Here is a 27,005-nt window from a genome sequence, read left to right on the forward strand (position 1 = left end):
TGGAAGTGAATCCCAAATTGTCTTTCTTTGATTATTTTATGACAGTTTTGAAATTTCCACATGCCTTCCGTATTTGAACTTGACAGTAGTATTTGTCAAAGACTTTTTTCCAGACTCAAAACTGATTTTTTTGTCCAGGATTTCCAGTTATAACAAAACATTGACATTTGAATCACATTGTGCAAATATTGAATATGTATAACTTACTAAGTAAATTGCATATAACTTAAAGGCTTTGCTGTATAATCCAGTTTTCTTATATTGTATTTATTTTTCCTATACATCTCATTATTTAGGTAGAATCATTGGTTACTATAGTAACAATGAACATGATGAAGGGTATGTTGTTGAGAAGGATGAAGGAGATTCTAAAAGGTGAGATGTATTGAAAATAGGAAAATTAGATATTTCTTGAGAATGGATGACAATGATTCTCTGAAACTGCCATTATGACAAGGAAGGATAAGAATAGTTTGCATATTTCACAAGTTTGTTTTATGGTTAATATATGTAATTTAAGAATAATTTATTAGTTACACAATGAATGCAAAATTTTCTTAAAATTTGTGACAATGTTACACATCCTTAGGATTTTTTGATAGTGAATAAAGCTGATAATAATCATGATTTGTAGATGAGGGATGTTCTAAAATGTGTAATTTGATAATGTACAGATTCTGCAATTACTAAGCCTGCTTTGACCTTACATGACCCAATTTGACCTTACATGACCCAGTTTGACCTAACATGATCTTTCAGATACATGTTTCATTTCCATTACTAGATATTCTAGGAAGAATGTGATACTGACCTCTGACCAAGCCTCTGTATTCCTTGATCAAAACAAAGTGAAAACACCAAGCCGTGCCACAGCCTCTGTGAGTCTAGGTATGGTTTGACACACACACACTTTAGTGTAGTAACTATCAGAAACATTGCACCAAGTGTATTGGCATCTATTTTGTTTGTACTTACATTTGATTACAAGATGTTTTGTACACTTGGATATACTAAAATCCCTCAAATGATAATGTATTTACCTATTTTCAAAAACCTTTTTTCATTGCTACAGACAATTTCTGCATCAAGCTATCGCCTTGTGGAATGTGCATATCTTTCACAGGCTTATGGGGCCCTCCTAAAGCCAGACCCTTCTGCCATACGACCTTGGTCCACAAAACCCTTATTTGGGCCGTAAAGATTATTATTATATACATAGACCATCATATTCACAGGGTGTGACGTCAAAGTATAGTAATATGAAATCCATACATTTCATATTACTATACTTTGACGTCACACTATAGTAATATAGTCGGAACTACTTTGAATTATTTGTAAACATCATCAACCTGTACAGTTACGATGTTGTTGTTTGAAAATATGGTTTCCTTGCTATTCATGGATTGCCGAACATCGACCTTCATCATCATCATCATCATCATCAGTTTAAACAGTGAACAAATACACCTCTTTTTGAAAAATCTATCGCCTTTCGTACAGCCACTACCGTACGTAGACACATGCTAACATCAACACCCGGCATCAACATCGTAAAAACATCCAGTTGTGATAGTTGCCCAATGCAGTGAAATCGTTGTCCGTGAAATTCAACTATTGATAGAATTTTTTGAACGACTTTTGAAAATTTCACAATGTTTTCGACATTTTAACTTGCCAGTGTTGATGTTTTTAGTGTATGACTCTGAGCTGAGTTCTATGCCTAACCGGTGTAGTAGGCATCCGTTTGTTAGTCAGTCTCTCGATATGCCTCATTTTTTCCGATGAAAGTGTCTATATTTTATCAAAGAATTAATCACTGCTCCTGACAAACGTCTCGTCGTTGGCAAAATGTTCCCCACCTGAAAGTCTGTAGTGTAATTTTACTGATCTCAACATATATGTTAGTAGTAGTAGCGACACCAGCTGTCGCAGTGGCGTCTACATTCTGAAAACTGACTGAACAGCTGAGCGCTGTAGCCCCATTACTTCGTAAAATTGATGCGCGTTCAGTGTAAGTTTCGGAATATTTTAGTTTAAAATTGTCATCCTAATAGAAAAAAATAGTGGGTCTATGTATATAATAAATAAATAATCACTCGTACGACGTCATCTCGGACTCATGATTCCCCTAATGTCTGTATCCCTCCGAGCCGATACGGCCGACATTAGGGGAATCATTCGTCCTCGATGACGCCATACTCGTTCGAAATACCGGGAGATTATATATAATTATCACACGCACCAAATACAGTAATTCTATATTGATTTCTTGACAGATAATTTAGTGATGGGTAAAAGAAATAGAAATACAAATCCTAAATATAATACTCCAGGTTGGTCCAGGAAAACTGAAGGAAAAGATGACTCAAAGGATAAAGTTGAAGGAAATACTGTTCCCCAAGAAAATTTGAAAAGAAAATTGGATGAAACAGATGGTAGTGGTGTACCGGAATCTCCTAAGAAAAGGGGAAGACCACCGAAGAAAAGTATGTATGGTTGAGAACTTGAGATGTATTGCTTATTTATTCTCATGATCTTTGAACTTTCAGGTGCTGTTTCCTCATCAAAGTCCTGTGTCAATTTTTGGGAGATTTATTACATATTTGTTTGATTAGAAATTGAATTAAAATTGTTTAAAATAAACTTGATAACTCATAGTAGAACTGATATAGTAGCCAGAAAATACTCATGACCTAAGAGTTTATCACTACTCTTCTAGCAACTTGTAGTGACATGGCCCCTTAAGTCACTCATATTTTCCTTGACTAAAGGAAGAAAACTAGTGTTGAATAATATCAAATTATGTGAGAATTTACACTTTATTGTACTTATCTTGATATGCTTTGTGTCTGCACTTATGAGAAGAAATTGCCAAGTACTGTGTTCTTATTCAGACATTTGATATTTCTATTCTAGGTTGGAAGTTTTATTTGATTGGTATGCTACTCATCCTATTTCACTTATTTACATAAATTTTATCAATAGATTCATTCCTTGTCTCCTCTTGTTGTTTATTAACCATAGCAACCCAGAACCAATAGTGTTGTCTATATCATTCATCATTAGGTTGGCAACCATATTTCGTTCATCAATATATTACTATGGCAACCCATAGCCAATTACGTCTCTTTCGCATCATAGGTTACCAAGGCAACCCAGTGCCGATAACATTGTCTCTTTCACATCATTAGGTTCAGTGGCTTCTCCTGCATCTTCAACAGGACTGCTAAGAAGATCATCAAGGAATCCCTCAACTCTTCAAGAAAATGTCCATGTTTTCTCATCACCAGCGAGAGTTGGACCAGTTTTGAAAGAGAATGATGTGATGCCTACAGACAGAACGCTGTTTAAAGGGTATGGATTCCTTCTCACCTGTGGAGAGAAAAGAAAACCACCAAAGTCACCTGGTTCATTTGGAGAATCTACAGATGACAGTGTGACAGAAGGTAAGGGCCAAAATTTGAACAAAAGATAGAAATCACTCCTAAGTTACCTCTGGCAACAGAGCATGTTTTCATTCCATTTTGTCTGTCTGTTTGTTTGTCTAGAAGATATTCAAATTATTGTGGATGGATGTAGGAGATAAATTTCTGAAAAGATTGCAAGAAGATAGAAACAAGTTATTAGATTTTTGTGGAGAGCTGATTTCAGCTCTCGTGCATTTAACCTTTGATGGCACTCTCAGAAATGGCAGAGGTATGCATTCTACCAAGTGCTTTCTTGTTCCCAATTTTTATCTAGATTGCAAATTGATGATCAGAATGAGAACTTACTTATCTATGACCCAAATTTATCACGATTGTATTCTCAGTATCAAGTGAATTCAAAAAATGTAATCTTACAAAATGCTTCTGAGGCCAAATAAAAAAAGTTATTTGGTTCCGGTTACCTGACCCCCCATAGTTTTTCACGCAGACCCCTAAACTTTTTTTACGTATTCGAGAAAAATAATAATAAAATCGCAAAAATTGTGAAGTCTCGCAAGAAATAGTGGGTGCAGAAATTGATGTCAACTTAAAAAGACAATATAAAACTATTGTTCCAATCTGTAATGGCTGTACATCTGATAGGAAGAAATAAAAACACAAGCAAGAGACCATTTGGAAAATAATGGAAAACCTGAACTTGACACTCACACATGAAAACAAATATATAATAAAATAAAAAATCTACCTACCCCACATATTTTAAAATTGAATGTAATCAGAACCACACATTTTTTTTTACGCCTAATCTGTCACCAAGATCTGTTAATGCATAATGATATATATGTACCAGTGATAACTTGCACTGGTGCATGTACTTGCTAGTGGTATTTGCACTGCAGTGTAATACTGAAACATTATTGCATACCTGCATGCAAATGATATGCAAATGAGGATGCAATCATTCATTGTACACAAAATCACACACTGTCATTTTTATTGAAATTTGCTGTTTAGGATATGCAATAATAACAAAATCCCATGCTGTGTGAGTTCAAGCAATGTTAGACAGTGAAGGGGCTTCACCTCCACTGTCTATGGTTCAAGTTTGGTACTCAGTGTATTTGCAATCATGCCTGCAGTGTTTTCTGCTGCACTTTCATGAGTGTAGAACTGGCTGCATAGAATCCTGTAAGCACTCATGCAAATACCCTGAGTATGGCACACTTGTCATTGGGTTCTGTCATAATATCTGTGGCCTTCATTTGAGTATAAATTGTCCCTGAAAGTTTTGGCAGTATTCATCACACTAGGCAACCATTTTCAGAGTAAGGTCAGTCTGAGGGAAGCAGCTAAGCAATATGGTCTGTTGAACTCTCACCATGGATTTTAGTGGTGCACAAAAAATCTCCTTGCCAACAAATAGGATTTGAGGTCATGTGGCCTCCTGAGGTCAAGTCCGAAGGTGAAATTATGTTGTGTTCACTTGTCATGTCATCTTAAGCTCTGAACATTAAAGTCATTCGTGATGGAAGAAAACCTAGTTTATCTTCAAGAACAATCATTGGTATTATCACATTTGTTCATTCCTTTACAGAATCTCCAGAAACCCCATTTGACAAAGACATGATAAAAAAGTTGATCAGGACAGGTGGGGGAAAATTTCTGAAAACTTTTGATGAGGCTACAGTAAGTATATTTCTCCTCTGTTTGCAACTGTCTGTCAATTCAGCTTTTTATTTGTATCTATGTCATTTTCAATTCAATCATGTCTCTGTCTGTCTGTCTGTCTGTCTGTCTGTCTGTCTGTCTGTCTGTCTGTCTGTCTGTCTGTCTGTCTGTCTGTCTGTCTGTCTGTCTGTCTGTCTGTCTGCCTGCCTGCCTGCCTGCCTGCCTGCCTACCTGCCTGCCTGTCTCTCTGTCTGTCTGTCTATCTGACTCACTCACTCTGTCTGTCTGTCTGTCTGTCTGTCTGTCTGTCTGTCTGTCTATCTGACTCACTCTGTCTGTCTGTCTGTCTGTCTGTCTGTCTGTCTGTGTCTGTCTGTCTGTCTGTCTGTCTGTCTGTCTGTCTGTTTGTCTGTCTGTCTGTCTGTCTGTCTGTCTGTCTGTGTCTGTCTTAGCTGTGTTTTGTGTCTATTAATTCAGGTTTTTATTTGTCAGTTTCAGTTGTTTGTATTTGTCAATTTGTTATTTCATCTGCATGTATGTGTATGTGTATGTGTATGTGTATGTGTATGTGTATGTGTATGTGTATGTGTATGTGTATGTGTATGTGTATGTGTATGTATGCATATGTGTGTGTATGTGTCTGTGTCTATGTCTCTCAGTGCCAGTCTGTCTATCTGTCTATTTGTCAATTTGACATTGACTTGTGTGATTTGTTTCATGCACTGATATGTACTCCTCATTGCTTAGTCAACGATTGAAATTTATTATTAAATTCATATTTCCAGAAATCTCAGTTGAGAGTCTATTTACTAGCCAACACTTACTGTAGGACTAAGAAGTACTTCCAATGTCTGGCAGCAGGGATTGAGTGTGTATCCCATGTGTGGATCAAAAATTGTAGTGCAATGGTAAGGAGTATTCTTTATTACATTTTACATCTGGTGTCCTTGTATTTCTTCAAAAATATACACAACAATCACAGGATGATGACATTTCTTGATTTCTTGATTTGTAGAAACAATGTTCAGTATAAGTTATACAAGACGAGATGAAACGACACAATACGACACATATCAGTCCAGAATTTCACATGATGATTAATCAACAATAATTTTTCTGCAGAACCAGTTGCTAGAAGTAACAGCATACCTGCTACCTGCTGGAGAGAGCATTGAAGACAACAAAATTGTAGAAATGTGAGCTATTTCTTTACATTGATAATTTGACAATAACCTATATATTTGTATTCTTTTTGTCCTACCTTCATTTCAGCTACTGCTATAGTAGGATTCCTACCAACATCTTTCACTTCTTTAGGTGTCAGTATGATGTAGCTGAGCAGAAAGGTTTATTTTATCCATTTTTAAGCACAATTTTACTCAGGAATACTGGATATTTAAGTACAGTGGATTCCTGGTCCAATAGGATAGAATAGAATAGAATAGAAATAACTTTATTGTCCACAGTGTATATATGGAAAATTGCTTTCAGTCACTCAGGTCAAAAATTGACATACAATAATCAAAGAACATAAATAACAACAAGACAGGCTAAAGTTACAGAGACAGTGTTGATCAACAGCAAGTTGGGATGCAATATAAGTTGAAAATCATACCCTGCTATATTCTTTTCCCATAGACAACAAACACATACTGCATTAGCTGGGCTCTCTGTTCTGGTGTTGTCTAGAAATCCTGATGATGAAGATTTTGAACAGTTCTGGGAATCAGTACTCATGGCAGCTAGATGCAAAAAGGTTTCCAAATTACCTGCAGATTTCAGCATCGCTAAGCAACCAAGTAAGACTTACTACTACTTCATCACAATACTAGCATAGGCAACAAAGTCCAAAATTAAATTAGGGGAGAAAGGAGAAAGTAACTATCTGCCATAGAGGGATGTCATATTCAGGTCACTCCTTATATCTTTGCACAGGGGCAGAAAGAGTGCAGTGAAAGTCAACAAAACCAGATTTCTGCATTTTTACAATAGCTTTTACGAGTCTTTACAGGATATTGCTCTTATATTTAGTAAGACTAATCAAATGGTAGAATCAATTTTCCAGCTTTTATCTGAGAGGTGTTCTGGGATACAAACATAATTTTTGGCAAATTGAAATACCCGATTTCCCATGGTTAGAAACAAATTAGTTTCTACAAATTCGGCTATATTAAGTACAAAATATCTCTTAATTTCTGTGGCAAAACTTTAATGATTTGACTTCTGTCATCATTTTGAATTTTACTTCTTTTTGTAAGCTCATCTCAATTTTCACAAAGTGAACACATCTCTCTCTGACATGTTGGCCGGGTCAAAATTCATAAGATGTTGTTTATTTGAAGGAGACAGGATTATTCTATTGTTTGAAGCATTTTAATTGGAAAGTGCCCCTTCTACTTGAAATAATCTCCTGTCCAACTTGCACCTTTAAAGTAAACAATTTATCTTTGATATCAAGCATACTTCATCTTCTTCAATAGTAATCATTTGCCTTCATTTTTTTGTCAGGGAAATCTCTAAACTATGATGTTATTGTGACAGACAGAACTTGTCCAGAAGATCTATTAGTCAAAGCTAAAAACCTGGATCTTCCTGTGGTATCTTGTGAATGGATAATCCAATGTCTTATCAATGGTAAACGAATGGCATACAATGGACACCCTAAGTACAGACATGACTTTTTGATTGATACATGAATGGTATACAGTGGACACCCTAAATATACAGACATGACTTTTTGATAGATACATGAATGGTATACAATGGACACCCTAAATATACAGACATGACTTTTTGATTGATGCATGAATGGTATACAGTGGACACCCTAAGTACAGACATGACTTTTATAATCAATACATGTGTACACTACAGTCTTTGATGGAAGACTGCCATGATCAAGTGATTGCATAAAGCAAACTATATTGACATGGAGATGGTAGCAAAACCCTGCCACACCACCTGTCACAAAAGTGTAGTATTTAGAATTTTTTTCCTAGTGAGAATGGACACTTGTGGTCTTTTCACCCAGAGGAGCAACATAACATCTGTCAATGTCACAGAGAATTGGATGAAGGAAGAAGAGGAATAAATAGTGATATGGTTATAGTGCACTATGCAAGCAATGTTCAACAAATTATGAAGTACTGATTTGTTGAATGAGTTTTACACATGTAATTATTTTTAGAATATAGTTTTAGCACTACAGTATTGATCATGTTCATAAGCATTGTCATGCTGCATATTTATTGGAGTAGAAATCGTTATTGTTTCATGTGTGAACAGAATTTTGTTTACATGTACTTCTGTATAAGGAATGATTGGCACTCTCAAGAAAGAATGCCAGCCAGTCTTTTTAGGTCTCTTTATTTTTTCCTGTAGTCTGTTTTCAGTTTTGACTTACTTGTATATTACTGTTTGACTATTTGAGGTGTGCCCCCAATGTACAGACTTGATAAACTTTTGTTTTCTACACACCTACATAAACTTCTTACAAAAATCAAATATCACTTTCAAATGCACCAGAATGATTTCCAAATCATATTTCAAAATTGACATTCCCAATGACTTGTATCATTATTCCTGTAATAGTTTATTATGTATATTTGATATTGTCAGACATAGCAACGTAATGTATACATGCATTAAACAGTTGTAGGTAAAAATAAACATCACTTTAAGTGGCATACAATATGGCAACATTTTTTTTTGGATAGCTGTCGTAGTAGAAGCTACTGGAAACTTACAACTTAGTACAGAAACCATGTAGGATACACCCCATTCACAACTTACTACAGAAACCATGTAGGATACCCCCCATTGGCAACTTAGTACAGAAACCATGTAGGATACACCCCATTCACAACTTAGTACAGAAACCATGTAGGATACCCCCCATTGGCAACTTAGTACAGAAACCATGTAGGATACACCCCATTCACAACTCACAACTTAGTACAGAAACCATGTAGGATACACCCCATTCACAACTTACTACAGAAACCATGTAGGATACCCCCCATTGGCAACTTAGTACAGAAACCATGTAGGATACACCCCATTGACAACTTAGTACAGAAACCATGTAGGATACACCCCATTGACAACTTAGTACAGAAACCATGTAGGATACACCCCATTGACAACTTAGTACAGAAACCATGTAGGATACACCCCATTGACAACTTAGTACAGAAACCATGTAGGATACCCCCCATTGGCAACTTAGTACAGAAACCATGTAGGATACACCCCATTGACAACTTAGTACAGAAACCATGTAGGATACACCCCATTGACAACTTAGTACAGAAACCATGTAGTATACACCCCATTCACAACTTAGTACAGAAACCATGTAGGATACACCCCATTCACAACTCACAACTTAGTACAGAAACCATGTAGGATACACCCCATTCACAACTCACAACTTAGTACAGAAACCATGTAGGATACACCCCATTCACAACTTACTACAGAAACCATGTAGGATACCCCCCATTGGCAACTTAGTACAGAAACCATGTAGGATACACCCCATTGACAACTTAGTACAGAAACCATGTAGGATACACCCCATTGACAACTTAGTACAGAAACCATGTAGTATACACCCCATTCACAACTCACAACTTAGTACAGAAACCATGTAGGATACACCCCATTCACAACTTACTACAGAAACCATGTAGGATACCCCCCATTGGCAACTTAGTACAGAAACCATGTAGGATACACCCCATTCACAACTTAGTACAGAAACCATGTAGGATACACCCCATTCACAACTTAGTACAGAAACCATGTAGTATACACCCCATTCACAACTTAGTACAGAAACCATGTAGTATACACCCCATTCACAACTTAGTACAGAAACCATATAGGATACACCCCATTCACAACTTAGTACAGAAACCATGTAGGATACACCCCATTGACAACTTAGTACAGAAACCATGCAGGATACACCCCATTCACAACTTACTACAGAAACCATGTAGGATACACCCCATTCACAACTTAGTACAGAAACCATGTAGGATACACCCCATTGACAACTTAGTACAGAAACCATGTAGGATACACCCCATTGACAACTTAGTACAGAAACCATGTAGGATACACCCCATTCACAACTTACTACAGAATTTAAATATTCAATATAAAAGAAATTGAATAGATAACACCAAAATTTATATAAATTTATAATTATGTGTAATTCAAAAGGTATTTACTTTTTTAATTGTTGTTTATCTTTAACAGCAATCATGTGTAATAAATCTTTTTATTCTTACAATTTTCATTGTTGTCTGAAATAATTATTTTGTTGCATGAATAATTAGTAGGAATACACTCCAGTGTTGGTTAGCATCCTAGAAATTATAGATGATTAAATATTATTCCACCAAATTTTTCTTTGTTCTGCTGTGGAAAGTATGGATAGCATAAGACCTTGTCACTGAGTGACAGATTAGTAGTGACAAAACACTTACTCAAGACAAGCAATTATAAAAAGGAATAAATGGCGAAAGGACACATTCCCAAACTACTTGGTGGATTGGTGCATATTTGCTTGAGATCTTTCAAGGATGGGTAGATGACTATAAGGATGCCAAATTATTGAATTAAAATTATCTGATTCTATGTTTCATTTTTTATATTTATTTTAGTATTTAAATTGAGCTCTAACCAGGTCACTTAAACACAGTGCGTCCCACAAGGGATATTGTTGAAAATTGATTGGGATGAGAATACAAAGTGTTGAATGGGATTACATGTATATGCATAGTGATCTTGATTATGGTGGCCATTGCATGTAATACATTAACCATAGACCCTCCACCAGGTCTATGATTAAACAAGGTAGCATATACATGATATGTATAGTCTAGTAACTATATATGTGGTCATTTCTACTATTTCTCTCTCCACCATATAGTCAAATGGCTTTCTCTAGCAGGACATTCTGTTCTTACCACTGACAGCAGTAGTTATATGCTATTGGAGTATTGATATAAATGGAATGGTGTTATCACGTCCTCCTGTTTTCCACAGGAACCCCCCTGCCCACAAATCAAGGGCTCTTACTATTGATGCCCCCCCCCCCCCCTCCAACTTCAATGACTCCACCAAACATACTGACCCCAATCTCACCTTAGCCAGGTGAAAATGACTGGTCCTAAATGTATTCAAATGTCTCTTTTACAACTTTATCTTTTTATGAGGGAAATGTACAGAATTTTGGAAACTTAATTATGTTTACTCAAATAATTCCCAGAGGATTTAGTAAAGATTTCGAAGCTCAAGTGAAATAAGTGAAATAAAAGAAAATTGAAGCATACAGAAAATTATTATTAAAGATAAAGAAAATATTACCTAACTGAAACATAATGAGTTAAATGAGTAGGTGGTGTTGCTGTCTCATGTCTGAACATATATAGTATTTGGACATGAGACATAGTGCCTACTCATTTACTAGTAATTCATTACATTATCATGTATGTTTATGAACACAGTAAAACACAGAATGTAGAATGTGAATTTTAATAATGCCTTTGATGGCATTTAGAAATTTTTCCATTTAGAGGTACAAAACAGATTGTCAATGAATGAAAAGTAAAATAATTTTTGTGAGAACTAAAATGCCGGGTTCAAAAATCCCCCCCCCCCAAAAAAAAAAAAAAAAAAAAAAAAAAAAAAATATTAAAATGAAAAAAATGTAAAAGAATTAGGTGGTTTTTTTTTTTTTTTTTTTTTTTTTTTTTAAAATCCTACATGAAACTATTGATCTCGCCCCGGTAACCAAATGCAAGCTCCCATAGATTTACCTAGTACAACTTGTTTTGTATGTATCGTCTGAAGGCCCCTCCATGCAATCGGGCTCTCGATCGTAGGGTCTCACATGACACCCATGTGATCGTTGCACAAAAGATAGACCATACGCCGAGGACCTTTAGGGGAGTACATTTGTATCTCATTTTTATCCGTTTTATTACCATTTGCGTCATTAGTCTTTCGTTCAGACGATCAGTATTTTTTAAATGACCATTATGACTATAATACAACATGGTAATCGTGTTTCCAGTTATTATAGTGTGCTTAAAACGAACATAAACTTTGGTACTCGACAAGTCAATGTTATTGATATCTACATTTCCGACTTTTCCACGTCTGTCAAATCATAGCACCTACACTAGGGTCTATGGTCAAATTTATGTTTCTGTCTGTATGATTGTGTTACTTTTCTATTAATTATCTGCTCTGGTGCATGGTGTAGATCAGCCGCCCTTTGAGTCGGCTAACCCTTTGGAGGAATGGTATGATCTAGGTCACTTAAAGTTCACAGACGAGACGATGAAAGCTGAAACTGCTGAATGAAAAGTGTATGCGTCTATAAAAGACGAACCTCATCTACATCCGGGATTCCCATTGATGATATTTACCAATTCCTTGGTCGAACATGGGGAAATTGAAGAATTATGATATTGTATTTGACTGGAACAGGGAAGTGTATAATATTGGCGATATTGTTGCTGGACACGTAGCGATCGAACTCTCCGATTCCCTGCAGTGCAGAGGTATATAGTATATGTTTTACAACTAATACTGTCTTACACTGCACCATCATCATGCCCATGGAGGCCTTCCTACCTCCAATGTTAGCACTTACACTTTACAGTTTGGATCTTGTTGTCTTGATACATGATATTGGGTCAGTACTTCCTGATATGCAGTAATGTCACAAGACATTTTACAGGGGCACCAGCTGATCGAATGTACATATGATTTTGGTGATGTATTTTTTTCTGCATTTTAATATACTCACAGTATTATATTAATCTTGTATTGTATACCATATTGTATTGCTTTATTTTCACTGAATGTCTGAAAAATAAATGTACACTTACAAACACTAAATTTACCATAGTGAAGGACATATGACAAGACTTGTATTGTACAAAAACGTGACATCTAATTTCTAAATACGTTTGTCTGGTCAAGTGTTGGAATGCAAAAAGATTTACAAAGTTCAGTGAATGATTCTTTCGAGTGAGGACAAGGAGACCATAAACAGAGAAATTTAATGAATTTCCTCTGCACCCTTTCTAATTTATCAATCATTTAGTTTTCCAAGGATTCCAGACTACTGAACAGTACTATTACATATAGGGATTTCATACAAGACACAGACTTGAAAGATTTACAAGTGCGTTTTAGGAAACCAAACATATGCAAGACCTTGTTTCAAATATTCGAGATATGTGTATTATAACAACGGTTAGAGGTGCCTGGTGATAAGAATGCCAAGATCCTTGATTTTATATACTCTTTCTGAAACATGGTTTCCAGAAAATAATCGTGAGTGATGTATAATTTCCTCTTGTTGGTGAATGAAATTACAAAACATTTCACAATATTGAGACACAACGCCCACAGTTAAGACCACCAAATTATGTTGTTGATGTCTAATCGTTGCATCAAATGACAATCATTTACAGGAAAAGTAATGTGATTTCACACCAACTTTGCTATCATCAGCGTTATGCTGCAACGCCATTGGCACTATCTTGATTACATCTACTGCTATCACATACTACCACATGCAATTAACAATTAAATTATGGATTTAGTCTATTGTGGAGTCTGCCTATAACTTTTGTTTTGTAGTAATACTTTGCATGGCTTCATAAAAGCTACCAACATACAATAACTTTAGACTGCCACATATGAAAATACAAAGTGTACAATTAATGTGATGTGGATTTACAACATGTACATGTATACATAAATAGTATTCTGTAGCAAAAGTCATATGGTACAGTAATTTTATTATATACATGTACCAACAGATGTTTCATACCACAATGGGTTAATATGTGCCCTTACCTCCTCTGCACTGTCAGGAATACAACACAAGCATTAGGTGATTAAACAAAAGACACACACCTTATCAAATATTGGATGTACTGTATATGACAGCTGACCTAGACTATGTATGTTGCAGAAATATGTTGCAATTTACAAGGTTCACAGGCCATGCACACACAGTATCAACATGGTGATCACAAATTTTGTAATTTTTGTTTTCATCAACACATTGTACAAAGATCCTGGAACTTCCGTCACTTTTGGGTAACAAAAATGTACATAGGTAGACTTGTAATCTTGAAAAAAGTTACTGTTTTAGGAGCAAATTTGTGCTGTTTTAAAAGATTTGCTTATTATGTCACAACAAAAAATGTGGGCAGATAGATAGATACACATATAAGACATGTCAAACGTATTGAAAATAGTGAAATCTAGGTCAGAGCACTTAAAGATATAGCAAACAAGCAACACACTGTGTCCTGATCAGTGATACTGGCCTCATCATCATATATGTTGAAACACTATCCTATCACTTTCAATAATAATAGCACTGTCTGCCAATTAAGTCATTCTCAATTTCAATGAGCTAGATATTACTTGATAAAAATACTGGAAGTCCCATAAACCTGACCAGTATAGCTACTTAAGTTCAAATGTGAGGTTGAATATGCTATAGCTTTTAATGTGTCATAACATGTAACTAATGTTAGTTTTTATATATTAACTACTCAAACCGCTTTTCTGATTATTATCCCTTGCATCAGCATGGATCTATATTCTTGCACATTTAATACCCCTAATACTTCCTGAACTCCCTGGGGGCATACAATACATTGCAATCTCTGTAAGCATAGAATTAAAGAATTCACACTGCAAGCTCTTTCCTACGGGGTCCCAGTTATACTCTGGGTTTGCTAGGTTTACTAGGACACAATTAGGTCCAAATCTTACCCAATGACTTTTAATAGCCATACACATATAGTAATCACATTCAGAAACAAATGGTTCGACAGGGCTCAAACCTGCAACCTGCAAATCCCAAGCCAATCACCCTATAAGCCATTCAGCCATCAAGTGTAGTTTGTGTGTGTGGGTACTTACTGATATTTGAGTTCACACTAAGTTGTCATTCTTAGCTACCTATGTAGTTATTAGCTTGTAATGGGCATCATAAATAGGACAGATCAGATAACCCTGCTAAGTTGTCATACTTAGCTACCTATGTAGTTATTAGCTTGTAATGGGCATCATAAATAGGACAGATCAGATAACCCTGCTAAGTTGTCATTCTTAGCTACCTATGTAGTTATTAGCTTGTAATGGGCATCATAAATAGGACAGGGATCAGGTAACCCTGCTTCAGTTTTTAGTGCCAGCAAACATATATCAGATATTCATTGTTTAAATGTAGTGAATAAGTTAAAAAAAGAAGAAGTTGATTGTGGTTTTGACATTGGTTTTGAATAATGATCTCCACGTATTTACTTGCTGACAATTGTCTATTGTTGTCAACTGCTCAAAATCTTGGATGTGCCATCCTTAGAGGGTGGTGTTATTACATTAGAAATGTATGGTGGGATATAGTACATTGTATTATCAAGATGAAAATGTATATCTTAAACTGAATAAAATTTTAATCATCATAGCAATTATGACAATGACCATAGTAAGTTCTGTAACTTACCCAGAGAGTTTTGAAATGAAAGAAATATGGGTACATATATTGGTAACCCCCAATTTTCAATGCGAGTTAATTGTCTTTGTAATAATTAAACCACATAAACAGATAAAAAATATAACATAATGTATGTATAGTGTTGTTGTTTTTTATCAGGAGTGCGTGTTAGATTTCGTGGTATGGGGAGGGTACACTGGACTGAATCTGAAGGTAGTGGTGACAACAGAAAAACTGTCCACTATTCCGCAGAAAGTGTATTTTTTGATGAGACTGTAACCGTATGGGGGAAAGGTAAGCTGGTAAAATGAAACAGAGTTGATGAAACAATAGTTGTTTTTTTCGCATGGACAGAAAGTATGGTAGGTTGTGTCTGTGTAATTATATTTGCTGGTTTTTTTTTTCACTGGACTGTTGTTTGTTTTCCAGTTACTAATTACAGTGTTTAGAAAGTTATTATCTAGTAAGAGTTTGAAATAAATTATTTCATTACAAGGATGTAGAAATTTGAGACTGTGATAACTATGATTTAATAAAGTGACCTCCAAATGCATTGACTTTTTTGCCAGTTGGTGATGGTGTGTGTATGTATGTATGTATGTATGTATGTATGTATGTATGTATGTATGTATGTATGTATGTATGTATGTATGTATGTATGTGTGTGTGTGTGTGTGTGTGTGTGTGTGTTCGTGCGTGCGTGCATGCATGCATGTATGTATGTATGTATGTATGTATGTATGTGTGTCCCATGTTTATGTGTGTGTGTGTGTGTGTGTGTGTGTGTGTGTGTGTGTGTGTGTGTGTGTGTGTGTGTGTGTGTGTGTGTGTGTGTGTGTGTGTGTGTTATGCCAGAAATGTTATATTACTGAGTTTTACATTATTAATATTTTCATTACCTTCCACAGTGGAGACACCCCATCAGTTTTATACATATCATATAAATATATAATTATATATGTGTTTTAGATTTGAGGAGTATTCTATGATTGGATCCACAAGTCTGTGTTTTTGTGCACAGCCAATAAATTCATGCAACATGGAGTTGCCAGTGTTATTTAAACATGGCGTATCTGTGGCATTATAGTAGTGGACATTTGAACATTACAATGCAAAACTAACGAACCTGTGTATTACATTGTCAATTCATCTTTTTACAGAAAAAGGTGAGAGTGGTGATAATCCAACCCTCCATGCTGGAACACATCAATTCCCATTCCGTTTTCAACTTCCTACATCTGGACTTCCCTATTCATTTGAGGGAACAGCCTATGGCTATGTGCGTTACACTGTCAAATCTAACATTGATAGGCCCTGGAAGTTTGACCATAACACCAAAAGAGCATTCACTGTGACAGGAATTCCTGTGGATTTGAACAGATATCCAGATTCAATGGTAAATCAGATTTCAAGCTTTACTGCATTGAACATTTTTATTTTGCAAAAATTTGGCAGAATGGCATTTTAGGATGTGTCAGACACACTTTATTTTGATGGACATGTCAGTGTAAGGGAAAAATAGACACTACGTACTGTAAAAGCACTGATTATCCAAATTATTTAGTCATCCAAACCACAGACAAATAAGAAACTGTGTCCAAACTTACATTTCCCTCGAAGTTTCCAGCATGCAGTATAAACATTGTTAGCACATATTCATATAAAATTAGTGTTCACAGTAGTTACATATAAGTAACAATGATGTCCTATTATAGTGAGGGATGATCCTTCTATTAATCCTATATACTGCCCAGATAGACTATGCCAGAAAAGGCTTCCATTATTGGCTATCCATCTATCTGTGTGTCTGCACTGCAGCCATATCTCTAACATGCACAAGTTCTTTACATACCATTTATGAGAGCTGACATTCCTGATCAGTCTAGGAAATAACTGGTATTGTCAATTGTTTCCACATATGGTCATTGTCATCATGATATTTTATATTCAAGATTGGGGAATTCATTCTCATTATCTCCAGTATGTTGTGAAATTAATTGATTCATGAGTATGATTATTCATAAAGGTAAAACGCACACAATATTACAAGACAATATAATGTCATCAAAAGTTAAAATTGCCAAATTGAATGCATCAAGGTTTTTCAAATTGTACGTTTTACCTCATGAAGTGTATAGTGGGATATCTAACATTGCACATTTATAGAATTGTTGCAGAATATTGTATATGATTTAGTTACTGGTATTTTTCAAAGTATTTTGAAAGCACCAGCTATGTGTATTGTTATTATATATCATGCTACAGACTTTTTAAAATCATTTGTGACTAAATGGCATCATCCTTGCCAACACTTTCCCAAACAATTAATTGGTGATAAAATTTTCCATTTTCAATCATGGAAAGATAATTCCTATTCTCGTTAATTCTCTGCACTGAAATTTATATTTCATATGTGTTTTATTAGTATTAAATAACTTTCATCAATTTGCCATCAATGCAATCATGACACTTTATTAATGGTTGTTTTTTTTAATCCCTCATTCACTCACTCACTCACTCACTCACTCACTCACTCATTAAATTCCTTCCTCAAGAGAAGTAAAAGTTAATAACTTGACCTTATCTGATCCTCCAGTTTGCACAGCAAGATGAAGACCAGAAGACAGTGTGTTGTTTGTGTTGTGCTACTGGGCCAATCACCATGACAGCAACGACTGATCGTAAAGGTTATGTGTCTGGTGAAATCATATCAGTTGGTATGGATGTTGACAATGTGAGCTCACGGGATATTAATGATTCTGAAGCAGCACTTGTGCAGGTAATGACCATCCTAGGCTAATATTTCTCATTGATGTGAATCTACCTTAAGCACAATAACTAAACTGGGGTTCAGTGTCTTCTGTGTCTGTGTCTGTGTCTGTGTCTGTGTCTGTGTCTGTGTCTGTGTCTGTGTCTGTGTCTGTGTGTTCATTTTTGTGTTCATATCTGTGTAAACAGATACTGATCTGTAAAGCAATCTAACTATCCAAAGTGTCATGTACTTCACATAAAGCGTATGCTGCAATTGCTACCAATTTCTGTCTAGTTTTAAAGTTTCACATGTCACAGAAAATATAAAGACGTAGATCCATCATTTGTTTCAAAACCCCTTCAAATGTGCACCGAGGTATAATAAAACATACACCTATTGCAAATCTCAATGTATGTGCATGAAGCCCATAAGAAAATATTAACTGGAAATATGGTAAAAGTATGGATTTAAACTTTCATCTAATGTTATTAGCCCTTGAATCCGGGGCTGTTACGACAGGCTCCGTCTGTCTGTCTGCACATTGCACATATGTCGACTGTTCGTAATATGTCACTTCTTAGACATGTAATATCTGATTTCTTTCAAATCTGGCACAAAGGTTATATATCATACGGGACCTTTGCATGTCACTTTGTTTTTTGATATATGCAAATTTGACTGAATGGCGGCCGTAGTAAAAAATCAATATTTATTGCATAACACAAAAACTGTAATAAACAGACACTCCATTGAAGTGTCTATCCACTATTATCAGATGCAAGTTATCTTTTTAGACCTTAACCTTTGACCTTCATCTTGAGGGTCAATTATCAAAATCAACCCAATTCCTGCCTATCACAGACACATTGTAGTATTTACATATGGCCAATTCCTTTTAAATCTTGTTTACAAGTAATGTTGAAGAAAAGAACTGTACACAAGCATTTTGGTACTGATATCACTTTTACTGAATGGCAGCCATATTTTTAGTGAAAAATCATTCTTTATTCCACAACTCATAAACTGTAATACATAGAGATTCCATTCAAGTGTCTTCCCCATATAATCAGATGGAAGCTGTCTTTTCATACCTTGACCTTTGACTTTGACCTTGACCCTCTGTACCAATGATCAAAGACTTGTTTCTTTGGGCTTCATTTGTGAACAGTGAGATTTTGAATTATAAAGTTGGTAAACTCTGAAAGATGTTATTGATGTGCATTAGAACACTTGTTAGAAATATGTGAATACAGTAATAATGATAATCTTTATATTAAAGAAAAACACTTCAAATATAACTTACCCTGCATTTTATTTATCTTTCACAGAAATGTAAATTTACAGCGTTCAGGCATGGACATGGGTGGAGACATACACGTACAACTAAAGAGAAAGTGTCAATTATAAAGGGCATGGGTTGTGGTCCAAATGATAAAATCAGCTGGCGTGGGCAACCATTACCTATACCACCAATACCAGCCAGTGGTCTAGAGGGATTTGAGTTCATTGATATTGAATACTGTGTGAAAGTATGTATTCATGATTTTATACAGCCCATTTCAATGTACCATTTATAGACTCTTATGATACAATCACATATAAACTACTGATAAATGAACGAATGTGCCACCATGTAGACCTGAGATGCAGACATCAAATGCAAACATTAAAACATTGGTGTCCATGTGTCTGTGTCTATTTGCAATACATGTAAATGATTTGTTTAATTTAGACAAAATGTAGCAAGAAATTTAAGACCTTGCTATCTTAAAACATACGTGTAGAATGTGCAGTTTCTCATTGGTTTGTGCATGGTGCACCGGTGTATCTGACAGAGGCAATGAATGGTAACGTGAAATGGGCTGTATAGTTGTAACACACTTGTCATTGAGTGAGTTCAGGATAAAAACCATTTGTGTTCCACCTAGACTGTCCAACACACTGGATAAGCAATTGTTTTAGCTCTCATCTACTATGAGAGAGTTAGCGCAGTTACACATCAGTGCCATGGGCAGTCAAGCCAATGGAACAAAAATGATTTGTATCCTGAACTTGCCTATTGATAATGATAAGATGGTGCATATAACCCAATATCCTGACTCTTTTTTTACTTCTTTTGTTTGTTGTGTAACTGATAGAAATCTATTTATCATACTCTCTTGCCATTATGAGTGTGAAAATAAGCTGTTATTAAAAATTTTCTGTTATTTTGTCCAAGAAAACTGAAAGTCATTCTCAGCTCAAATCATGGGAAAAATGAGGTTACCTGGGGATACAAAGGTTTTTAATAGAGGCTAAAATGATATCAAAATTAAGTCATTTCAGAATCTAATATAGCTGCCAAATCCAATATGGCAATCAAATACTGTGTTCACTCTATGAGAAAATCAGAAACTGTCCTAGAAAATAAAATGTGAACCCCAAAATTTAATTTGTCATATTTCAAAAGTACTATAAATAAGCTTTCATATGGTAAAGTTTAGAGAGATTTGGAGAACTTTGATTTTCAGTTAAATTGATCTCTGAAGCGCATTCAGTGAATCTTTATATTTAATTGCTGTAAAACTACATTTTATAATTTGCTTCAATTTTCAGTTTGAAGCCGACATTTCCAACACACCATTTGATTTAGATGTCAGTATACCAGTCACAATTGGTACCATACCATTGCAGCAGGTGTATAGTAACTTTACTATACCACTACAACCATTTCCAGATCCAACAGCACCTCCACTACCTCCACCCGATAGTGGCGCAAACCTACGTAAGTATCTCATGGCCTCAATACATGATTGATTTTGTTCAAATTAGAGAAGTTACAACTCTGTATAATCGAGCTGGTCGTTTACTTAGATAGGCACAAACTAAATCTATTGATCTTCAATGTGATAGATTAAACAAGTGGGTGATAGTGGTTCCTCTGTTGTGTGATTATAATCATCCTCTGATTAAGATAATGTAAATATAAAAAGTAAACTCACTTCCAGTAAAACTCTGCAATGCCTCCCTACTGAGACTATAACTAATGTCCATTCAATAGCTTATCATTGTTGTATCAACATATTGTGACAATAATTTCAGTTTGTGTCTATCTTAGTAAATCAAAGGCTCCAGAGTAATAAATGTGATGATGTGAGATGTTGGATCATGTGGAGCACATATGGGTAAACCATGAATCTATAATCTATGTATAATTATATGTAAATACTGTAATATTTCTAGGTGGGTGTTGTCACATGTATAGTCACAGGGGTCAGCGAGCATGTAATTGATTGATCGATTGATTTATTGATTAATTTATTATTTGCTTAAATGATTGATCGATTGAATGATCAATTTTTGTGGTACAATGTAACTTATTTTCTGTGTGATAATAATAATGATTTATTGTTTAAAGACCACTACACAAACATGTCTCAGCGGTCTGAACATTACAAAATGAGAAAGACTAGCAAAAGAACAACAGCAACAATTTAGCATAAGAACACAATGAATATTTAAAAAGCGTCTCTAAAAACAAAAAAAAACAAAAAAAAAAAACGGTCACATAAAAATTAGCAATCAATTTAAAAACATCAGCAATAGCATTGTTGGAAAATATACATTCTAAGACTCTTCTTGAAAGGAGCAAATTTCTCAAGTAGTCGAAGCTCAAGCGGTAAACTATTCCACAGTTTAGGAGCATACACACTGAAAGCCCTGTCACCATACGTTTTAGAAGGTTGTTTTCCATGAACTTTAATAGAGAAAGCATTCAGCCTGATTCCAACACTCTTTCTCGTATCATGTAATGGATGATTGATACTGATAAATTCAGACAAGTAGTTCGGCGCTACTTCTCCTTGAGGGATAATTTTGAAGATAATAGTTAATACAAAGAATTTTATAACGAACTCGTTGTTCGACTGGCAGCCAATGTAAATCCTTCAGCACTGGATTCACATCAGTTGACGACCAATCCTCCATCTTGTCACCAATCAAGCAGCAGAGCTTTGAATATGTTGAAGTTTGTTCAAGTTATATACAGGTAGACCGAAAAACAAACTATTACAGTAATCTGATATTGATCAATTCACTCATTAAGTTTTAAAACTATTTTTTTCTTTCCCTGGCTACTTTGCTCTCAGCTGTATCTCACGCCACTAAAAGTCTGAGGCTGTATGTAATTCTCTCTTTATTGACTAAATAAAGACTCCTTGTCCATTCTCTTCTTTTAAAATTAAAACACCTCTAATCTTATAATTTGGGAGAGATCAGTTACCGCTAGAATTTGTTTTATGTCTAATCTTCTGGGAGATTATCACACTGGACAAACAGTCGATCATGCATAAACTAGTATATGCATGATTGACTGTTTGTCCAGTGTGATAATCTCCCAGAAGATGAGAGATAAAGCAAACTGTTAATGTAAGTGATCTCTCACCAATTATAAGCTATGGGGTGTTTTAATTTACATAAGGGGAGAATGTTTAATGAAAACAGCTGAAAATCAGAAAAGTAGCCAGGGAAAGAAAAAAAAATTTTTTTATCACCACAAAACTCAATGAGTCAATTGATCAATATCACACACAAAATAAGTTATATTCCACCACAAAAAGTGATCATTCAATCAATCAATCATTCAAGCAAATAATAAATAAATAAACAAATAGATCGACTAATTGTTTGATCAATCAATTACATGCTCGCTGACCCCTGTGGTATAGTTAGTTCCTCCCAAGCACCCAGACAATAAAGATGTACTCAGTGTATTTGGCATGCTCTTTCCCTCTGAAGACCCACTTGAATCGGCCTGTAAGCTACCCTGAGAATCTCTCAGTTCACAGGCTCCAACATGTTATGTGAATGGATACCATGCGTACACCAGTGTACAGACATATCACAAACAAATTTCACACTAACTATGCACAATTAAAGATGACAATACTGTAGTTGGTATGCTTATTCTTTACTTTTGGAACTTTGTCAAATTTTTATTAAATTCTGTTATAACATTCTACTATTTGTACAAGAGATCAGATACTGTAACACATCAGGACTCAGGAGTTTCTGCTACCATCATCATATTTGCTGTTGACCTTGACCTTTTGGGTCAAAGTCAAGCCTTTTACAACCCATAATAGGCTTGTCTGTCAGTCTTATTGTTATACATGTATGTACCAAAACACTTGCTGAAACGAAAATGAAATTTAGCATACATATTTTTATACAGATATGGTTAGATCCATGTTTAATGAAAACGTTGCCATCATTTGTATAATTAATTATAATTACCCGTTAGCTATTAAACATCGAACTTGTTCACTTCTTCATCAACTTGCAAGATTTACGATTTGTATTTGTTTTTCTAATTTCAGCACCTCCCCCATCCTATGCTGCACTGTACTCTGGTGAGAAATCTATCAAAGATGATGAAGATAATGACTATTTATTTGGACAGTCGGATTTTGCTCCAAAGTACACCTATTATAACTTTGGTTCAATGGACCAAACACAATCTCAAAACACAATATAAATAATGTTATCATGTAAGCTGGAAGTCTCATCAGCAATATTTAGTCTTTTGAATAATTGATGGTTTTTAGTAAGGCACACTTCAAATTCAACATTATTAGGTATATATGTGTTAACCATAACAAAATGCATATGTCGTATATAGTTTGTTGATCTAGCTTATGGTTTTAATGAATAATTTGCATGATTTGCAGTAATTATGGTATATCTTAAGAATGCACACTTCAAATTCCACAGCATTTGGTACATACATCAACCATAATACACACACATGTCCTGTAAAGCCTGTTGGCATAGTATTTATTTTTCATGAGTAATTTACATAATTAATTAAATTTGGTAATTAATGAGATTTGGTAATTATGGAATATCTATAGAATGCTAGCTTCAAATGTCATATAATTTGGTATATATACCAACCATGACAGTGCAAGTACAGAGATATTAGATGGCTTAGAGTAATATGTACTAGTATTAGAGTTTCTCAAAAATATATTATTGGCAAAGGAGTTGATTTTACCAGCTACATGTAGATGAATCATGAAATTTTGATTACTGCTTTCTTTTCATTAACAAGAAAGTACTCTACTGTTGGAACATATTTAATGTATTTTAGCACTAAACATTTTTATCTGAAAGACAATTTTTCCCATTTGGTGCAAGTATGTAGGAAATAGAACCCAGCTTAATTCTGATGTTGTGTAGTATCTTGTACCTTGTACCTTGTAGTCTCTACTTCCAAAATTACCACCAGGGTCAACCAGCTTAATTCTGATGGCAGTTGTAGTGGGCATTTAAATGGATCTTGTGGAGTTCTTGGTGCAAAAAAAATCATGATTCAAAATTGACACATTCTCTACACAAAAATGTAAACCTCTGCAAATCTGAATTGCAGCATACAATGGTCACATAATTGCACTTGTTTAACTCGCCCAGACATATATATATTGATCTGGACCACTTCCTTGAAATACAGTGTTGTTATATAAATTATCTCCATGGCTTCCAGGTTGTTAACAAACAGCTCATTTTGATATATGAACTTTTATGAAATTATTTCAGTGTTTTTTTTGTGCATGGAGTCTGTACTGAAACAGTATTTCTAAAAGCTATTACCTTATCATATATAATTTTAATGGTGACTTAGAGGCTGACATTATATAATGAAACTACCCCGTAAAGTGTTACTTGAAACCATGTTAGCATGGAGAGAGACATACAAAGGCCATAGACATAGACTATAGACTGAACAAGAAATCACAGTGACCCGGAGGCTGATATGTATAGTCAAGACTAGATTAGATTAGACTAGATTAGATTAGATTAGATTAGATATAAGCTTTATTGTCCATAAAAACATGGAAATTCATCTTGGCACCAGGCAAACACCAAATGTAATAAAAGACAAGACACACGTACAGACAAAAACACCAATGTAAAACTGAGGGTATACATCTAATTAAAAAAAATAAATAAATAAAGACTATCTTAGAAAGTGTTATTGATAAAATAAAGACTGTGATACAAAGGCCATAGACATAGACTGAACAAGAAACCACAGTGACTTGGAGGTTGATGTGTAGTCAAGACTACCTTAGAAAGTGTTATTGATAAAATAGAGACATACAAAGGTGAAAGACACAGGCTTAATAAGAAACCACAGTGACTTGGAGGCTGATGTGTAGTCAAGACTACCTTAGAAAGTGTTATTGATAAAATAGAGACATACAAAGGTGAAAGACACAGGCTTAATAAGAAACCACAGTGACTTGGAGGCTAATATGTAGTCAAGACTACCTTAGAAAGTGTTATTGATAAAATAGAGACATACAAAGGTGAAAGACACAGGCTTAATAAGAAACCACAGTGACTTGGAGGCTAATATGTAGTCAAGACTACCTTAGAAAGTGTTATTGATAAAATAGAGACATACAAAGGTGAAAGACACAGGCTTAATAAGAAACCACAGTGACTTGGAGGCTGATGTGTAGTCAAGACTACCGTAGAAAGTGTTATTGATAAAATAGAGACATACAAAGGTGAAAGACACAGGCTTAATAAGAAACCACAGTGACTTGGAGGCTGATGTGTAGTCAAGACTACCTTAGAAAGTGTTATTGATAAAATAGAGACATACAAAGGTGAAAGACACAGGCTTAATAAGAAACCACAGTGACTTGGAGGCTGATGTGTAGTCAAGACTACCTTAAAAAGTGTTATTGATAAAATAGAGACATACAAAGGTGAAAGACACAGGCTTAATAAGAAACCACAGTGACTTGGAGGCTGATGTGTAGCCAAACTACTCTACCCTTAAATTGTTATTGCCAAAAATAGAGATATACAAGGACTAAAGATGTAGACTGTAGCAGAATTTGAAAGTACAGTGACTTGCAGGCCGCAACAGAATTTGAAAGCACAGTGACTTGGAGGCTGACATGTATGTAATGAAACTCCTTCAAAAAGTGTTTATGTAATCAAATAGAAACTACAAAGCTGAATGTGAAATCAGCTGTTGTAAATTAAAATGTACTTTAAAAAAAAAGGTTTTCTTGTACTGTAACTCAATCTGATTAAAATCTGATATGGTGAAAGCGTCTAAATACTTTGTTTACCTCTATTTCCATCGTTTCACTCGGTACGAAAACAAACGACACAAACGATGGAAATAGAGGTAAATAAAGCATTTAGACACTTTCACCACATCGGATTTTAATTAGATTGACAGTAACTATGACTACTGTCAATGTCAGGTGCACATATTTATTTGTTTTTGTACCACAGATTTAAAGACACCTATAGATGTACAAGTATTGTGAAACTTTATCATCCATTTTATAACCAGATGGTTATAACTATTATATATTTGAATGTCTTGTTACAAACAGATTCAAACTTACATTGTAATGGTAATCAAGGTATTAATTGTCACTTTATCACACCAATTTTTATCATTAAATGGTGCACTTCACTACCACGGTACTATCTAGTAATGTTGCACAAGTCTGAGTGTTTGAAGTTGTTTGAGTCTGATTGAAAGCATATGTGCGCATATGTACACACACACACACACACACACACACACACACAC

At 35.0% G+C, this 27,005-nt stretch overlaps 2 protein-coding genes and 1 long non-coding RNA gene across 3 annotated transcripts; all 3 read left to right on the forward strand.

The window, feature by feature from the left end:
- The first annotated feature begins 3,354 nt into the window (after positions 1-3,354).
- On the forward strand, positions 3,355-5,987 carry LOC144443249 (uncharacterized). The gene is made up of 3 exons (XR_013481676.1): positions 3,355-3,449; positions 5,026-5,117; positions 5,885-5,987. It is a non-coding gene; the product is annotated as an uncharacterized LOC144443249 (long non-coding RNA).
- Positions 5,988-6,004: 17 nt separating this feature from the next.
- On the forward strand, positions 6,005-8,650 carry LOC144443159 (TP53-binding protein 1-like). Its single transcript, XM_078132526.1, has 4 exons — positions 6,005-6,040; positions 6,222-6,295; positions 6,738-6,898; positions 7,608-8,650. Exons 1-4 carry the CDS (start codon positions 6,005-6,007, stop codon positions 7,793-7,795), a joined length of 459 nt encoding a protein of 152 aa, XP_077988652.1. The 3' UTR covers positions 7,796-8,650.
- A 3,812-nt stretch (positions 8,651-12,462) lies between these two features.
- Positions 12,463-26,888, forward strand: LOC144443430 (arrestin domain-containing protein 3-like). The gene is made up of 7 exons (XM_078132902.1): positions 12,463-12,682; positions 15,808-15,942; positions 16,809-17,044; positions 18,245-18,427; positions 19,729-19,929; positions 20,996-21,164; positions 23,758-26,888. The coding sequence occupies exons 1-7, from the start codon at positions 12,565-12,567 to the stop codon at positions 23,913-23,915; spliced, it is 1,200 nt and encodes a 399-aa protein (XP_077989028.1). The 5' UTR covers positions 12,463-12,564; the 3' UTR covers positions 23,916-26,888.
- Positions 26,889-27,005: the final 117 nt, after the last annotated feature.

This window comes from Glandiceps talaboti, chromosome 12 (assembly GCF_964340395.1).
Source record: "Glandiceps talaboti chromosome 12, keGlaTala1.1, whole genome shotgun sequence".
Lineage (NCBI taxonomy): Eukaryota > Metazoa > Hemichordata > Enteropneusta > Spengelidae > Glandiceps > Glandiceps talaboti.

Bases quoted from the DNA above. Each gene is read 5' to 3' on its own strand.
- LOC144443159 (XM_078132526.1), top strand. From the start codon at position 6,005: ATGGTAAGGAGTATTCTTTATTACATTTTACATCTG. The intron at 6,296-6,737 runs GTGAGCTATTTC...CTTTTCCCATAG, and splicing joins GACAACAAAATTGTAGAAAT to ACAACAAACACATACTGCAT. The intron at 6,899-7,607 runs GTAAGACTTACT...TTTTTTTGTCAG, and splicing joins CAGCATCGCTAAGCAACCAA to GGAAATCTCTAAACTATGAT.
- LOC144443430 (XM_078132902.1), top strand. From the start codon at position 12,565: ATGGGGAAATTGAAGAATTATGATATTGTATTTGACTGGAACAGGGAA. The intron at 12,683-15,807 runs GTATATAGTATA...GTTTTTTATCAG, and splicing joins CGATTCCCTGCAGTGCAGAG to GAGTGCGTGTTAGATTTCGT. The intron at 18,428-19,728 runs GTAATGACCATC...TATCTTTCACAG, and splicing joins CTGAAGCAGCACTTGTGCAG to AAATGTAAATTTACAGCGTT.